This window comes from Pomacea canaliculata, linkage group LG6, assembly GCF_003073045.1.
Source record: "Pomacea canaliculata isolate SZHN2017 linkage group LG6, ASM307304v1, whole genome shotgun sequence".
Classification (NCBI taxonomy): Eukaryota; Metazoa; Mollusca; class Gastropoda; order Architaenioglossa; family Ampullariidae; genus Pomacea; species Pomacea canaliculata.
In genome coordinates, this window is record NC_037595.1 from 3,741,368 (window position 1) to 3,760,314 (window position 18,947).

General features: G+C 42.3%; 1 protein-coding gene across 1 annotated transcript; it reads right to left on the minus strand.

The window, feature by feature from the left end:
* Window positions 1–3,519: 3,519 nt before the first annotated feature.
* On the minus strand, window positions 3,520–4,023 carry LOC112565982 (helix-loop-helix protein 2-like). The gene has a single exon (XM_025241891.1). It carries the CDS (start codon window positions 4,021–4,023, stop codon window positions 3,520–3,522), a length of 504 nt encoding a protein of 167 aa, XP_025097676.1.
* Between the last annotated feature and the right edge of the window lie 14,924 nt (window positions 4,024–18,947).

Below are 18,947 nucleotides of genomic sequence, written 5' to 3' on the forward strand. Positions count from 1 at the left end.
TCTTCTTTCTGTCCCATGTATCAGACTTCAGAGTTGTTTAACATGTTTCTAAGACTCAAAACTATTGAAAAGAAGCAAATTTAGAAACTTTTTTTCAGTAATCCCTCATGTACTATTTCGCTACGTTGCACAGATTACAAAATATTGCGTCGATGGAATCGAAAGTCTGGCTTTAACAGTTTCAGATAATTTAAAACAATTTTTCGTTAACCACATTCTTAAATTGTTTTTATACAAATCATTTTATCATAGGATTTAAGGTCTAAAAGAGTTTAAAATTAGAAATGTGTTGTGTAGCTGGCTCCAGAAGTTTGGCGGTTGCCCATTTTCCTTTCCTGGCCCCAGTGCAGGGAATGCCGCACCATTGTCTCCTTAGTTGGGAAGCTAAAGGTTTTCTAGTTTAAACTCAAAGCTTATCTTTCAGGAATACCTACTGAAATTCTGTGATTTTCTTTTTTACTGTCTGATCTCTGCCTTCCTTCGTGCACTTGGAGCTGAGAGAGAGAGAGAGAGTGCGCGTATACATTAGTGACTTGATATTTTTTTTAGGTAAGTGCCTGGGTGAGGTATTGTTTTGTTAGAAAAGATCTTTTTCTAATGGAATTGTTACAGTAGTTGAACTAAGGAACTGGTGAGTGGATTTTTTTAAAGCCTTGTGGAAAATACGTGAACTAATTTCTTACTTTCCTCAGTATGTGAACCTATTCTTTGTTTGACATAGTATTTATATAGATACATGCTTAGAAATCTGGTTCATGCTACCTTAACTAATAAAGTTTTGAAATTTTCCTTGGCATAGTTTTTTTCACTCCAATGGTTTTGTTGGTTTTTTTTTCATTAAATCGTCACTAATTATCTCCTTGTTTCAGAATTCGAGTCATTGAGTCCTTGTTTCATTCAAACATGCTTCATGACTGAATAAAAAGCACACATGTTATAAAATATGTTTGATAAAGATTTATTTATACATTCTGCCAGTGGAGATCACTTAGACCAATCAAAGCATGTCACAGCATGACACATGTCCCATAGCAAACTGTCATGAACAGGGACCGGACAATTGCTTTTTGAATATTTATGAATTTTATGCATTTGGCGCTGATTGGATTTTGACTGTCAGTGACGTGGGGTTAAGTGTGACAAATAGTAACGAAAAGAATTGTGAACGAGGGCTTAACACTGAAGCCAGATGCACAATCAGTTGCTAAGTAAACTGCGTGTATGAGCATCTTAGTTGACTGCTTTGTGTAAAGCCATGCAGTAAGGACTTGGCAGCTCACCGTGCAGCCGGATCCTGGCCTGTCAAATATAATATATTATACACAAGTTTATAACAAATGTTTTTTAAAGGGAGTTCAAATTTCGCAAAACAAAGCAACCGCACTTCGTCGGTGGCATTTCGTTAAGTGTATCGCCGTCATTACAAAGACGACTATTAGGTCTTTCTGTAATACCACCGCAGTATGAACGGCTGTCATATATCTTTGCGAAGCACCAACACACTGCGAGCTGAATGTGATCTATCTTTCCATAACCTTACCGCCACACCGATAACCACCATCTTCCTGTAATATCAGCGAGGATCGCTGTCATCTGTCTTTCCGTCGTTAGCCTCCACGCCACAGATGACTGTCATCTTCAGAATTGCTTGTATGCCACAGAGGACGGCCCTGTCATCATCTCAGAGCCACCAAATTTTGCCAACCGCAAGATGGTCACAAGTCACGTTACCCTCGTGTCGCTCCTTCCCAGTGATCACTGCGGGCAACAGCACAGCGCTATTGTTGTCACACCGCCATAACACGACAACAAAATAATATCAAGACAGCTGTTATGTGTTAGCAATCGCGATGCTTGAGTCTTGTCGAGTTTTGTTAGGCCTGAAGGGTGGTGCCTTAAGAAGGTAAAGATGAAGGTCGTCACCTAACCTTTTTGAGGCCGTTGGGAACAGGGCGTAGATCGCATTTTTCTGGAGACCAGCTTTATGTGAGTGCGGTTCACATCTCCCTTCCCTGACCGTCTATACTTCTATGGGGTTAGGTGCCCACTACCGACGGCAGGTATGGATGTCAGTGTTGTATCCACTCGGCTACCCGCTTCGGCGAGTGACGTCACTTCGTTCGACAATAATTGTGTCGTTTACTGTCCAACGGATCTGACAGTGAGCAGACCTCAGTGTTCGTCAAAACTTTTTTTTTTTAAAGTCCGCCCGTGTAGCTGATGGTAGACAATGCCGACATGGTGCCCAGGCATTATCTTCTCCGCAGTTGTGTCAGTCTGAAAGTCACCTAAAGTTTCTTTGTCCTGGCTTTGTATAGGTTGATGTGCTGCCTGCTTGTTTTTATTGGTAATCGTGTAGTTTGTGTGTTAATATGCCCCTGTCTCTCTTTCTCTCTCCCACGCGCGCGTTCGTGCGTGTGTGGTAGCATTGGAAGATTTCCGAATGTATCAAGCATATTGTTTTAGAAAATGCGTGTACATGACGATAAGAGTGATGGGACCAGCTGCAGGCTTAACATACACTCATAAATGTGTTTATGCGTGTGTATGTGTGTGCGTGCGCACGCAGAGTACAATGTGTACAAGCACAAGACATTAAAGCACTCACCACGTTTGTGTATTACACAATAACAATAACAACAACAGACTAAGAAAGCGGAGCGGACGTACCACCCTGTACAACACTGTCGGTGCTCGGTAGATGTGCTGATGTGTTGCGTGTACATGCGTTCGCCATACCGTTCAAAAACATATTCTCAGTGTGTCCTCTCAGAAAGCCTCAAGCGCGTGCTGTTTGCGAGTGACATAAGTGGTTGGTTGCCAAGTTCGTGCAGAACATAATCATCAAGTGTGTCAAGCATCATCGTTCATCTGTCACCAAAGACATAAAACATCCGCGGCATGTGTTGTACGTGAGTACAGTAAGACACTCTCAGGTAAACCGCGCTTTCACTTTCGTTTTGTCGATTCAGAAATGTTGTTAGTCTGTTCGTCGCACGCACGCATTCACACACCCACCCATCCACCCACACACGTGTACTTATTATTTACGATTTCGTGCGTATGACATTTGAAGAGTGAGCACAATTGTTCGGCCAACTCACGAGTCCAAGTCTAGAGCCTCATCCTTCATTTTCAGCTCGAACTCAACGTCCCATCTCGCGTGGACATTGCTGACGTCACACACACAAACCACAGGTCGGGCACGAGTCAAAGGTACAAGGCTATGAACTTCCGGTGACAAGGAAGACGATGACATTGGCAACATGCTTTAAGCTGAGGCATCCTTCAAGCTCAAGTTGCGAAGATTTTGTACCGTCATCATTGAGAGCGATTGCCACGAGAAAGAAAGAACAACCTTCCAACGGCTGGAAGGAGCGACCGGAGAGCAGGATGTTGGCCCAAGAGAAAGATCCTGGTCTCCAGGCGTTTTCTCCAAACACACGGTCTCAGGTTGGAAAAGCAGACTTGGGAGAGAGGGCGGGTGGAGAGGAAAGGAGATCGAGGGAGAAAGTATGTTTAACTTAAGTCTAGCACGTGGTTTAAGTAGGAAATGTAGCAGATGGCCAGCCGGAGAATCTCGATCTTGGACAGCTTCTTGTCCGGAGGAAGTGTGGGCAGCAGCTTCCGGAGATCGCCGAACGCGACGTTAAAGGCCTCCACGCGAATGCGCTCCCTTGTGGCATGCGCAGTCCGGTATTTCTGCGTGGCGCGCCGGCGTCGGCGCCGTTCCTCCCTCGACAGCTGTGACGTGTTCTCTTGGTTGGCGCCGCGCCGGCAGCGCACGTGGCCCACACCGGAAGTCACGTGGGCGAGGACGTGTGAAGCTGGCTCCGAGTCGTCCGGCGGACTTAGATCGTCGGCCATGGCTTTAATGCCGAGGTCGCGACCCGAGGTCAGGAAAGGGCTCGGCATGTCCGGAGAAGAGTCCTCCACACTGCTGAAACTGGCGTAGTCGCAGAGGTCGCAGCTGTCGGGCGTGTGGTCAGCAACGGACACAGGCCTGTCCATCTTCATCTTCATCGTTCAATGCTAGCGATAATACTGAGGAGAAAAACACCAAGATTTGTTTGTTATTTTTCTTTCTTTTTTTTATCCTCAGTCCCGATGCCTTCTCCACGAAAGTGATCCCTTGAACGCCATGGTGCGACAGAACTTTGGCAGAATTCCTGCAACAAACAGCACACCCACTCTATAAATAGAACATGGGGGTGAGGGGATGGGGGGTGTCATACAACACAAGCACAACAGATCACGCATGGTCAGACATACATAAGATACACGCACGCACACATATAGACTGGCAAAACTCAAACTCGTGTTCATAAGCCGGAAAGCAATAATACAGACAAGATATGCACATACAAATAATAAAAAAAACACAAAACCCCAACAAACAAAAAAAAAAAACAACAACAAAAACCCAAAGAAAAAAGAATAACACCATTCAGCATTGCTGTCTGGGTGTTGCTACTCATTCTACTATTTTTCTTTTTTTTTTTCTTTTTTTTTTTTCTTTTTTTTTGCTGTTTTTACTTTCTCTCTTTCTCTGATTTTCTAGCTGATATGTTGGGACCTACAAATCTCATTTGTTTGACAATGCAAGGCAGGCGAATGGAACAAACGTTCGTCGAGTGGGACACGAGGTCAGTCAACAGCGAGAACCCACCGAAGAATAACACATTCTTTATTCTCTTTTTCGTCTTTCTTGCTGTCTTCTGTGTCCTCTTCAACAGCTACACACATTCATCTAATCTCATGTCAGGTCAAATCATGTTAAGGGCCAGACTTTCATTTACCCCCGCCTCGTTTTAAGTGCGCCAGCCTCGCTCTGAATGAGGCAGAGGCCACCCGGACTTAAATTGGATCAGGCGTTTCTGCTGCAACCTTACGGTCCGAGGTCTGCGACTTACAGACGGCTCTGACTCAGTCGCCAGACCAAGTGTCTTAAGGTTGGGGTTTCGTGTCAAGTCTGGCGAGAACAGTTTTTTTAAAAGAGTATTGTAACAGAAGCAGTAGCGAGAGGTAGTATAACAGTAGTTTTATGTAATTCGTCTGCCTTAATTCGCGTCTATAGATACCTTGGGGAGGGTGTTAAATTAAAGGAAATACACACTGATCATCGGTCTTGTAACATAGAGAGGTGAGACACCCGCTTGTCGCATTGCAGTGAAAATCGTAAGGTCTGAGGATCGAATTCCATCTCGGAGACACACATACATTTCTCATTGAGAATTGTCACATGTTCACGGGCCTAGCCGTCATTTTTTTTTTTCGGGTACTCTTGTTTGCTCCCTACGCGATCTCCTCCAATATTCTTTGCCCTCATAGTGTGGAATCAAAGTTTGGTGAAAACACCTTCGAAAGAACCAACAAAACAACCACATCAATCTAAATTTAAAATAACACAAAGCAGGGGTTGTCACTTTTGAGTAGACAACATTAAACAACAATAGTTAAGAGGTGGAAAAGCCTGGCCCTCGACAGCGATGAAGAAGATCGTCGGTTCGAAACCTTCCTGGGCCAGTGATTGGAAAATTCACCTTGCTCACCCAGAAGCTGTCCGACAAAAGTGTGTATCTTATTTATCAAGGCGGAGGAAGCAGAAGTTTCTTCCATGTGCCGTGCTCTACACACGGTGGATCTTTCATATTACCTACTACAGCCAGCAATTCACCGGACACAATTTTTAGGAACTTTCCAACAACTGCAACGAAGAAGAAAAAGAAGATGGCAGCCAAGCATGATGACAACGAAATGGCAATGGTCCTTTCACATTCTGGATGCGCGGCATTGAACTCGTGGAAGACTGGAAGTCTCGTAACTCGAGCGTGCACCTCGAAGCAGGGTCAACTCTCCGAGAGTAGTCGGCCCTTGTCGCAGAGAGACGGTCTCGGAATTGAAAGAAGGAAACCCAAACCCACTGAGACAATGCGCCAAATAAACGTCACTTTCGCGTTGGGCGTGCTCCGAAGCAAATTAAACTCGAAAGGACCGCAAGTTTTAGGACCAGTGGCGCGCAAGACGACTAATCGAAGGCCACTAAAAGTAGTTCCTGGTTTCTGCAACAAGTTCCAGCTCAGTTCGTCGGTACAGAGAGCATTCAGGGTTAGAAGAAGAGAGGTTTTGTTTTGTTGTTTCTTTGTTCCAGTTGGATTAGTTTTTGTTAATAATTTTTTTTGTTCTCTCTCTAGCAACTATGGTGTACCACGGACTAGTATCCCTGGACTGCTGGCAGACGATTTTTTTTCCAGTTAACTGCTAAAACGAGGCATTAGACGACATAGCTTCCGGTTTATTCACATTCTTTGTTTAGGCTCGCTGAGACTAACAGCGGAGAACTTCGCAAGAGGCTAAGCGTTGGTCTCGGCAGACAGACAGCAGTCCACCTATACACATCCATGAGTGTACAGTAAAAACGAAGGTTTAATATATATATATTCTTACCTAATTGTGTCCTAATTAAACGTGGACTACGTCGAAATTGAGGGGAAGTATGAGATGTATTCCGGTGCCCGTGGTTGACGAAGAAAAAAAGTCCTGAGAAGTGAAAACCTTATCAAAACACTTTTCAACTGCGGGTGGCCTAAGAAAGGCCAAGAGAGGTGCGAGTAAGGGTGGTGGTCTGAGATGGGGAGGTGGACAGTTAGGTAGCAGCGGGACGGTGTGAGATGGGGGAAGGGTCATCCACTGACACTGGTCAGCCGTTTTGCGGACTGATGCCTCCCTCAGGGATATGTTGAGATGCGATTGTAACCAGGTGCTGCCGCTTGTCGTGCCGTCTGTGCTGTACATCTCAGTAGTCCAACACAATCTTTCATCAGCAACTTCCTTTACCGAGTATTTGACATTTTCGTACCCGAGGTAAACACCAGCAGCGTCTTACATAAGGACAAACGTTTCTGTAATTGTGCTTGTAAAGAGGAATACAAACACTTATTTTTACATTATTCATAGCATTTTCCACACATTTTTATGTACATTTGTGTACACAGACGAACAAACATGGACATGAATACCCGCAGATTTATCAACATCTCCAACATTCCATCTCCGTGCTTTCTCTCTGTATATATACCATATTGTCCCAAAAGAAGAATGATTTTTCAGGATGCTCGTTATATAACCCTTACCCCAATTATAAACCTTTGTTAAGATGTGAACCACACAGACTTCGCTCATCCCTTAAAACACACGAAGGATGTATTGAATTATAAAGTAAAGATATTAATATATATAGAAATAATATTACATCCATGCTCAAAAATAAATGAAAATAAATAAAACAAATTATAACGGGCAATGATTCAGTTGGAAAGGGAGTCGCAAGAAATTCAGGCCGGAATTCAGGTTTAGTTTTATACACGAAAAAATCAGGCATCCGCTGAAAATAAGTCCTAAAACCTCTTTCGGAGCAAAATGTAAAATAAGATCAGGTCTTATTTGGGGATAAACATTGTATATATATATATCTTTCTTTACCACCTTGTATTCTTTTTCTTGGTGTTAGATTTTTAACTCCTTATCACAGTTGAACACATTATATTTTTAACCCCTCATTCCAGTTTAATTCTTGGACTTCGACTCCTTGTCCCAGCTTAATTAACTTCTTAATTTTTTTTTAACTCTTTATCCCAGCTTAACTCCTTAGGTTTTTATCCCAGTTGAACTCCTTAAAATTTTAACTCCTTATCCCATTTCTTTATCACACTTTTTTCCCTTTCCTTCGTCTTTCCTTGTTTCTTTCTTCAGTCCTTCTTCCTTTTCTTTTTCTCACATTGCTGTTAATTAGTTAAGAGGGCACAGAATCAGCTGTGAAGGCATGAATGAAGCAGACACTAGGGCAGCTGGGGAAACTGAACCGCCAACACTGCGAGGCGAGCACTGCCCACTGCTCCATAAATCTTCCCATAAAATTCACTTTGCCACGCTAAGCGGGGGTAGTGGGGAGGCAGTAAAATGGCCGCTCGACTCCTCCTTGTTTTTACACCCTCGCTGCTGCACAGTGATATCGGATGACTGCAGCAAGCAGCAAAACCTCTCGACCGCCTCAAAATTTACGCTTTGACCACAACGGTGTTGACTGTTCAGAAAAGAAAAAACAAGTTCGTCCGACTACAGCAGTATGGACGATTTCGGAGAATTGCGCATGCGTGTGACCTTTTATGGGTTTGACCTCTTCCGGTGGACTATATACTGTACAGTATTGGACAAACTGTTGTGCTTCACGAAGTAAATTGTCGTTGAAACATTACTAGAGAGCTACATGCAACTTCACTTAGTTTTAAATATCCTGACCTGTTTCTCGAGAATTTTCTAAACACAGAAAGCGAGAAGGTTGTGACTAATGTGGACGTCAGTGTTCGAAGCAGCCGGTGGGCGCCTCTGGTTTCAACGAAACTGGATACTTTATTAGTATCAATATTGCTTTTTACTTTCAGATATCTTTATTCTACAAAATGTCAGTGTGTAGATACTTGATCATTTCTACTTTTAAATATTAATATTCAAAAATTTGGTTTAGTTCGTATTCTTTAATTTCTCCGTGTGTGAACCTTTAAATACTGCACAACCTTTCTTTGGCAGTGTTTCTTTCCCTGTCATTTTCTGTTGCAATTTGTGTCAATTCTCCTTATTTTTCGACAAATGTTTGCTTCGCTTTATATTTGGTGGTGAGCCAATACAGGAATTATACACATTTTTAGTCATTTTTGTAAGAATACATAAAACGCGCCATTTTGCCTCCAGAGTTGGAAAAAATATAAATGGACCTTGACACGAAAATTAAATTCCCTTAAAAATGTGTCAACCCGTTCTAAAACACGCTATACCTGCTTTGTTATATAAAATGAGAAGTTGAAGAGGCAAGTAAAGGATGTTCCACATCAACCCCAACCAATCAAAATGTTTTTTAATGAGATAGAATTATAGATATAGACATGCACATTGTTATCAACTGTTAAGCTACTGAAATAAAATAATGTTAACTGAAAAAAAAAAAACCAGAAGAAATTTAAAGTCAAATGACTTTCTCGTGTGAAGAAAACCGCCAGTCCCTCTCTTCCATGATCAACTCCGCCATTGTTAACTGCGTGACCAAGTTCAAAGACAATAAACGGGAACTTCAAGAATGTGGCATACTTTACAGAAATCACCATTTTCTGGCATATTTACTCAAAAACAGCATGTTACAACATGATAGTACATCTTGAATACAACATCAACAAGGAGAGTGACAACCACTTGCAGACGACGCCTGTTGTTGTGCTCCTTTGTTGTCCGTCGTAGTCTCAACAAGATGTTTGTTTTATTGCACTCTTGAGATCTGTTTGATGCTTTCGATTTTTATTTCTTGTTTTAATTTAATTTTATCGGCCCTTCTGTATCTTTACGATGGGCACATTCTCGTGTATATGTGAGGCTGCTAGGCTTATGTTTTTATTCCTTACATACCTGTATCAGGATTCACATCCTATCGACTCAGTTTGGAAACACGATGAAAAAGATGGCTTCTCCTCTCTGAATGGAATCATTTAGGAAAGACTAAACTTCATTAATCTGTAGAGGAGGTGTTCTCGTTTTTTTGCTTCAGCCATGTTAGCGATGTCTGAACCGGAGGTACTAAACGCGATCAGTTTCTGCGCATGTCTTTGGCGCACTTACGACAGGGTTCATACAGCTGGACGTCTGGGGTGGCTTGCATGAACGGTCCTACGTCTGTTTAAACATAGAATTGTCCATAAGTCAGGTGGTTAAAGGGATATTAATTACTACGCGTTTTTGTGTGATGAAACACGTTGCTGGTCTGAAATATTGCGCTCAAGACTCCCCATGCCGGCTTCTTGCACTCGGCGAACATTTGAGTGAGATTTTAATAACAACCTCATAAACCTAGCGGTTAGTTTTATTCAGTTCTGATGCTAACACTCTACAGTCGTTCAGAGTTGGGGTGAGGTGTCAGAGACCGTCCTTTTTCAGGGCCAGCTTTTTGTTGTGCCCGTCTCCCTCTAGCTGGTTTACCTTTCTCCACCCTTGTATGAGTCAGGTACCCATTCCCGTCAATTGGATCGACTGGAGGTGGTGATGGAGTGGGTGGTTCGCTGCTCCGCACGATAATCGAACCGTTGCGCCTCCGGTTGCTCTAGTCAGTGCTCTAACCACGTGGCTGTCAACTACTTGTTTGTTTTCACCTAAATTTTTGTTTGTTTCCTTTGTAAGAATTTGCGAGCACACAGCTCATACTCCTTCACTATTCTTCAATTTTCACTAATTTAGTTCAAATTCTGTACCTTACAGTTATTCGACAATGTACTGGTACAATATAGCTCCATTTAATAATAATAATAATAATAATAATAATAATAATAATAATAATAATAATAATAATAATAATAATAATAATAATAATAATAATAATGAAGTGGCATTTCCAGTCGGGCTCAAAGTGCTCTATATACATTTACACAAGCACATACAATATTAGAACTCCAATCGGAAGTAACTCAACCACCTGCTAGCATGACCATTCTTCTCAAGCATAATTACACACCCACACACACCCCCACACCCACACACACACGCACCCACACACACCCACACGATGACTGCGACAGGTTTCACCTACAAAGCTGTCTTGATGCAAACGGATCAAAGCAAAATAGTCACTATAGGAGCCACTGTCACCGAAGATCAACACTGTCAAAGAATAAAGGACTTAATAAAGAACCAGAAGCAGAACATCTGCAGTCACCATCAAAGGAGGCACAGACGGAGACGAACGAGCTGTGACCATGTGAGTCAAGCTTTTTCATCCGCGGCGTCAGAGTGGAGAAATAAAATGAAACACTTGTGATCTTGATGTCCCTTCTCTATTCTGGCAGGTTGACAGCTCATGATCGGCAATGTGGGCATGAGGTTTTCATTGAAGCCGTCACGTGACTCATTCTCTTGCTCCTTTTTTCCTCCTCTTGCTTTCTCTTTCTCTTTCTCACTCACTCTCATTGGATACATTTTTAAAAGTTGCTTAAATTTCCTCTGCGTTGTAGAAATTTCTGCTGTGTTGAAATTTCTTATATGTATTTTTTTAAAATTTAGAGACACTGGTGACATCTAAAAACGGATAAATGAACTATAGATGTATCTGTTGTTCCTACATTATATATATATATTCATAAACTTCTAAACTTATTTCTGAAGGCATCAAAAGTGAGTTGTGCAAGTCACCAGTTGACAGAAAGACTCCAAAAAGTCGTCTGCATCTTTGACGAACAGGACTTCGATCGTCAGCTACAGCTCAGGTTTCCCGGGAACCCTTCCACAAGCTGCTGATTAAATTGACTGACCATTCACTGACCATTCACTGACCACTGGGGTGTCCAGTTCGTGCCCTTGCTGTGAGATCGGGGTAGGGGAGCGGGGCAATGAATCATCGTTAAAGATTTCGTCCACACCATCAGTGTCGGAACGGATCAGGCCATGGTGGTGGTCGCGATGGTGATGACGGTGGGAGCAACCACGATGGTAATTGCTGTTGGGACACGGGTTGTGTGGTTTTCTTACAGCAACAGAACCCGTAAATACAGACGCCTATAAAAGTCATACAGCGCACGGTTAGATACAAAGATGGATGTTTTTGAACATTTATGTGATGTAAAATTTGCAGTTTAAAGAGTTAATTACATTAAAACTAGCAGCCTATTACCAGTCAGAAAATGCTTGTGTTGGCTTTGTCGGCCGACATTGTCATTCATAGCAAAGTGAAGGAGGTGGGACTTAGTTTAGTTTATTCCTTGTTACTCCGCGAGGAGCATAGGGTGGTGGAGGAAGTGGAGGGTTGAAGTTAATACTTTAGACAGGTGGAAGTGGCTCTGTCTGTGAAAAAGATGTGTGATTCTTGTTTTGAGAAAGTCTAATCACTATGATACCAAAGACCTTCCTTTTCTCTTCCCTCCATCTTATTATTTTTCTATTACCCAGTTTTTTTATTTCTCTCTCTCTCTCTCTCTCTCTCTCTCTCTCTCTCTCTCTCTCTCTCTCTCTTAAAGCCTCAAAGTTTTAGATACTTTCTAACCCCAGGACCATTATGTAACTATGAGGTAAAAGAAAATATTAATTTTGTACACATGTTTACCCCGTCCGCTGTGTTTAGATTGTTATTGTAATACTAAAGAATTTTTTTCCCTTATATGGCAGGGAATATATAAAAGAAAAGCATGTTATTCTACAACCCTCGTAAATAAAAAATTGTCATTGTCTTTCTCAATTTCTTTCTCTTTCTTTCTCTCTCTCTCTCTCTCTCTCTCTCTCTGCCTCCATCTCTCTCTTTCGCTCCAGCTCTTTCTTTGTATTTCTCAAGTTGTTTTTTTTTCGCTCTCTCCTTCCTCCCTCTCTCTGTAACTATTAATTCACTCTCGCACATTACAGAAAACAAACAGAAACAAAGCATTGAATGCTGACAGAAACCTCGTGGCTATTTTACAATGAACATATTTATCGACAGTTATCCTGATGTGATGTATGGAAATAAAAGAAAAACCAGATAAGTTCAAATTAGAGAAAATCTATACCACGTGACAGTAAAACACATTTCACGAGCAGCTTACACGGGCCAAAAAAAAAAAAAACATGGGCGGGGGTGGAAAAATGTGGAGGAAGCGGGCGACTGCACAATTCAGCTTGCATTCAGGCAAGAAATGAAATGAGTCGTCTGCTGCTTGATCCATCTGTCAGCAAGGGGCTACGTCACGTGACTGCCTTTTATCGCGAAGGTCAGGGTGTAAAGTGTTGTAAAACAGCTAACAAATCTCTCCCCGCGACTTGCCAGAAAATTGCTTTGACCTCTCCCCCCACCGTAATATCGACCCACTCCCTCCCCCCTCGCCCGCCCATGCCAAGCATATCGCAGTGCATAATAAACGACTAATAAATGAACTCCTTCCTCGACCCCCGGCGTGACCTTTTTTTGCTGCGCGCATGCGTGGACTTGATCACCATTCATCTTCGCCGCGGATCAACTCTCAGGCACGCGCACGAGGAGGAGCAATAGTAGGAGGAGAAACTAAAGCCAACGTTTGTAATCGCCTGTAAAAATGTGGCGAAGGATACGGTTGGAGATCGAATCATGCTGAAAGCTTTTATATTTTTTTATATTTGTAAATGATATAAGCAAATATGCGCCGCCGTTGCGACTTCTTACTATTTCTTATCTTCATCCTCAGTGCTTGATTCTTCGCTTGTAGCAGTACTTAAACGAGAAGAAAAACTCATCCAATCAAATTATATTATTATTACTTAATTACTCTATTAAGTGTGACAGACTGACATGGTGACGTGTCGGGTCACATGACTTGACTGTTGAAAGTAGATGTTCCCGGTGTCGTACGAGTGTGGCTATCTTGTTTCGTGCAAAGTCGTTGATTCTATGTTATTTGTAGTAAACCTGAGGATATTTCTGTCTCACATTCTGCTCAGTCTCGCCATTGCTGCTGTCGCTGAAGAGGACGCCTGCGGTGGAGCTGCCATCTTTAAATTGCCCAATATTACCCACAATGCAAAAAGTACCAGTTACCCTGGGTAAGGTGGTGTTACGGTGAGGAATGGCGATTTAGCTGACTATTATGCATTTTGATCCATGTAGTTCACCTGGAATCCGGTGTTTCTACGTAGGTACATGCCCTCGAATAGTCTACCATAACCTCCAAAAATGTACAGCTCTCGCACTGAGCTTTACGAGAGGTCCCTGGCTCGCACTGACCTACATGACTGGGAAATATTAGTCCGAGACTGAAAACGGGCTTGGAGAGATGGGCGCCGCCAAGCGGAGGACGCCCACAGACAAACAAAATGATGAAGCGAAGCATTGGTTAATGAGACCCGCTGGCGTGAGTTCACCTTTGCTACGCTCCGTCAGATGTCTGCCCTGCGACTGGTGGATGGCAGGACCGCCAGTGGAGGGACAAACTGCAACTGAACAGAGTGCTGAACAGAACAGAAAGACAGAAGCACTGTTGTGTTCCAGTTTTTAACCATGCACACGGAAAGTATAAACAACAAAAACTAATTTTTGCTGCTATCACACGAGGTTCTTTAAAACATTTTATTTATTCTATATTTAGTGTCAGTATTCTTGTTACGGGTGTTAGATGCTAGGATCACAAACTGTTTCTTCCAAAACTTTCTGAAGAAGCATGGACCTCTTACTGTGCCTTTCATGTCCTAGCTAATAACGGATTTATTAAAAGTGTCTAATATTTTTTTCTTCGAGCCATATTTTTCTCTGGAACTGCCCAAAACAGCGAAAAGCTGGGGGTGCGCTGGCAAATAACGGGTTGCATCCGGTGACGTCGTTGATGGAGGAGTAGGGGTAGAAGCAGGAGTGGGGATGAGACCGAAGGGGAGGGGTGAGGCCATCTCTCCCGAGGCCGGTCATCGCAGACTGAAAGACAGCTCGCCCCCAGCTCGAGCATTGCGCGCCATCTGCGCTTGCTGCGACGCACGTGAGTTCGCTTAAAGTGCAACACGAGGGCAACATATTTCCTTCGTTACAGTTAAATTCATTTTAAAATAATTATTCCGCAAATATGAGTATATAATTATTTTAAATCTCAATTTATAACCCTTTCAAGCATCGTCATTCTCACCTGCCATTAGAAAAGCAGAAAATAATTACTTGCGCGCAAGTAGTATTTGTAGCAGTTCAGCAAATTTTTAGAAATACTACCCCTTATCACCTCCTGTTTTCTGGACAAATCCAGGTGTGATTAACAAAAAACCAAAAACCAAAAAACAAAAAATAACACTAATATAATATTTTTCATGCTTCTTGGTCATAAAAATCACCAGAATATGTTTTCCGATACCTTATGTTCTATTTCCAGCAATTTTCGCTGAGCGCTCGTGTTGCCCTTTAAGCAACCACCCTCGGCACCTCCTTTCCGCGTGCAGTTCTTCCCCCTTCACCCGTGAACACAAAAGCCTGGAACCCCCGCCATTCTAGCACGCGGTCTAGGCGCTCGGCGACTTCGTAAGCCCTTACCCTACCCCCTTTCCCCACCCCCTCATACCCTGTCCTCCAACTCCTTTCCCCAGACTCTGAGGTTTGAACCTTCAGCTGCACTAGCCGAGAGAAGCTCGAGTTTTCTTGTGGCGAGCTCTTCTCGCGCTAAACTCGCGCCGCGAGAAAGCCGTGCGTAATCGGTTCAAAGGACAAGGCGACGTGCTTAGCTGCATGTGGGTCAGCGCCTCGCTGGCAAGGAAGGGGTTAATCTGTAGCCGGAAGGTGCTGAAGCGCGGGAGGGGATGTTGACTAATCCTCGGCTTAGGGGAGGCGACTCACAAGGGGGCGCGGCGTCACAAGTAGAGTTGGGCGCAGGAACATGTGGCGCGTGGAACCTCAGTCAGTTCCAATAAAACACGAGGAACATGGAGAGAAACACGATGGACATATGACGAAACATAACAAAAACAATGTCCGACACAATGAACACGCGGCGAATATTTATCAAAACATAAACACTCATGTGAAATAGTTGACAAATAAATATTGTGAAATACTCTCAAGCATCTCGTGTGACGTTCATGAGCGTTCAGCACCTTCAGGTGTTAGGGAAAGTTTCAATTTTAAAGGAGTGACGAACAAAGGTGCTGAACATTTGTATACTTAATTGTATACTTAATTACTAAACATTGTGGAAGGAGGAAGGATGTCCCAGACTGAGAGGAAAATGTCGTCGCTGGTTGTAAGGTTTTTTGCCAAAATGTTCTACTCGCTCTTCAGGACAAGAATCTTGGAAAAATGTTTGTCCTGTCCAAGATCTGATCCAGCTCACACCGAAATTAAATGCGAGACATTTTAGTTGGTGACATCCAGACTAATTAACGATCAGCTGCTTCATTAGCATTGTCGTCTAACAGTAATTTTCTTTTTGTTGTTGTAGAATAAACGAAGTGCGGTCTAAAAGCGATACAAAGTTTCAAATAAAATAAAGAATTCAATCGCCATTGAAATCTGGTTCATAACCGGTACTCTTTAAAAAGAGAAGGTTGAAAATATCTGTTTTCAGATATGTTAGTGGGAGGTTTTTGCATAAAAGTTTTTAAATTGCTCGATTTGCCTATTGATTTTGAATTTTATTCTGCTTTGAATAATTGTGATTAGTCTCATAAATACGAAAAAGAATTTTATTATAAGCTATTTAATAAATCTGAACAAGTAGTTACACTGAAATACATTTTATCTTTGTTATCCTTTTGGAAATGTTGATTGCTTTATATCTGCAAAAATGTTGCTTGATGAAAAGGAATTTTATCTGTAAAATGCAATTGGCTCTTTCGATTTTTTTATCAGTTATGTCGAAATGTTAGTGTAACAAGTAAACGACATTAGCATCACTCTTATCTGTGTTTACAGATAAGTTACTAAAAATATATATTATGTATACAAAGTGTTGCGGTTTTTAATTATAAGTGTTTGTAAAAAGTTAATGGCAATTTTGAACGCATTAGGAATTAGAGAAAGCTTGAAAAGTATTTAATAAATATGTTTCACTAGTGTTATTATGAGAGTTTTAATTTATCTTCTGATTTTAAAAACCTATAATACTTCAGCAACATTAATTAACTTCAGGCAATTAGAGAGGAGAGAGAGAGAGAACTTCTCTGTAGAAGGTAGGCAGACATATAGAAGAAGGTCTTGCCTATGTAAATCTTTATCTCCTGGTAATTTTTTTAAGTTTTCAACTGTCAGTAAAATAAACGTTACTCGTCTTCAACGTCCAAACCCGGGAACCCGTCGGTTCGATACCCGTGTGGCACAGCAACCCTTCTCCAGTCGACCCAGCTGTCGGGAGCTGGTATGTGGCTCTGTAGGAGAGATGGGGATGATAAGGATGAGAGAGGGAGAAAGAAGAAGGAGATAGGCATTACCCCCATCACCGAAACTTTGCCCCCAGAATGTGAGGTCACTAACATCTACCTCCGTATCGACTAAAATGCTAGGGATTACCTTTATCTTCTTTATTTTACCTTCCTCTTAAAAAAACAACACATTTCATACTAGTGCTTATATCTGCTGGCACACTTGGAAGACTATTTTTAGCTCCTCATTTCCTGAAAGATGATTATATCCTCACAATATCTACTAATACATACAGGCTTTTGTAAAAGTCTTCTTTCTAAGTGTTTAAGAGGAGGAAAGTATGAATTGTTCAAGATGTTTAGCATACAGTCTAGTCATCCATTCTGTCATATTTTCAGCGATATATTGTTAATTGTGAAGGTAACAAGAAGAACTTATTCCGCGGAAAGAAATAGACCGCCATTAGACTTGATTACCTGTGCCGGTGTCAGACCCGCCTGACCGACTTTTCAACTGTGGTGAAGTCCTCTGTACTTAAGTTGAATTCCGGAACTAATGGGTGATCACAAGGCGAAATAGTAAAACTCAGTATATCAATAGAGAAATACATGAACACACACACGGACACATACACGCACTCACCTAAGCATTCATTCACAGCCAGAAAGAGATTACAAACAGAGGGTAGGGGAGTGGGAGAGAGGGGGAAGTAGAGAGGAGTAGATCATGAAGGGGGAATATTAAGCGACAGAGAGGTAAAAGATTAGATTGGGGAGTGTCTGTCTGTCTGTCTGCCTGTCTGTCTGTCTGTCTGTCTGTCTGTCTGTCTGTCTGTCTGTCTGTCTGTGTGAGTTCTTTACAAATGTACCTAATATATTCACATATTTATTCAGTCACTCGCAAAACAGGATGGTCGATGACCGGGATGCTGACCGGGACTCACTCACTCACACACAGGATGGAGCACGAGCATAGGGTGGGGCGGGGGATACAGGCGCGCGGGGGGAGGAAACTCGTGGCCAGATGGCCGCTTTAAACGCTGTCTTGCCGTAATGAGAAAATCGAATGTCTCAGAGCCGGGTGCTCACAGTCGCTGACGAAGACATGTCGGTCAGTCGAGTGACGGGTGGTGTCCTCATCGGACGGTTGTTCGTGATCCTACACACTGACGGCCTGACTCACGGTGGGTCTGAGCTCGCCATTGGCCGGTGGTGCAGCCATTAGCACCTGTCACCAATACAGTGAGGATTAGCTGTCCTGGGTTCAACTTTCATCTCGGGCATGTTCTTTCACCGTATTTCACTGTTCGCAGACCCGGCTGCTTAGTTGTGATATAGGTTTAATCACTGGTAATCAGTTGTCTCCCCCAACACGCCCCTAGCTGCGCGTTTCCTCCCTTTAGTTCACTACGTCTCCGGAGGAGTGTTCCTCGTTCCTGACCAACGTGTCTGTCAGCCTCAGACTACACTTTCGACACCAATGTTAGATGAAAAGTAACCGATGAGTAATCTGCACGCCGATTAAATTTAAAGTAAAAGAAGGCGAAGGCGAGGAAGGCGAGGCGTGATATTAAAAAAATAATTAAAAGCTAGATTTTTGTAGGCTAGGTGGAAACTTAATCTTGATGAACACAATTAAGAAGAGAAAGCAGTTCAAGGAAAGCGTCCACGTGAGAAAGAGAGAGAGAGAGCTATCAGCAAGAGAGAGAGAGGAAAAGAGGGAAATGTGAAAGAGAATGCGTCGGAGGCATGCAGATAAAACAGATGATACTTATATTCAGAATACTGATATTAATGGTCAAAATACACGTATGTCATATATAAATAAACCATCAAATAGAGATGATCCTCATCATGTAAGTACACAACACACTATTAAATGTCATAAGTACATAGATAGGTAAATTATCATAATTGTAGATAATCATTATACAGGTGCGGCTAATACAGACGGCGCTATCTCCTTCTGTGTCCATAGCTAGATTATTGACACATTATTTATCCTAACTCTTGTTATGACAGTCTAAAACAAAAATAATATTATGATGATAGTAGTTTGGTTCCTTGCGAGCTTTCTCAAGACACCGTACTCA

Excerpts from the sequence above, each read along its gene's own strand:
- LOC112565982 (XM_025241891.1), bottom strand. The coding sequence starts at position 4,023 with ATGAAGATGAAGATGGACAGGCCTGTGTCCGTTGCTGACCACACGCCC.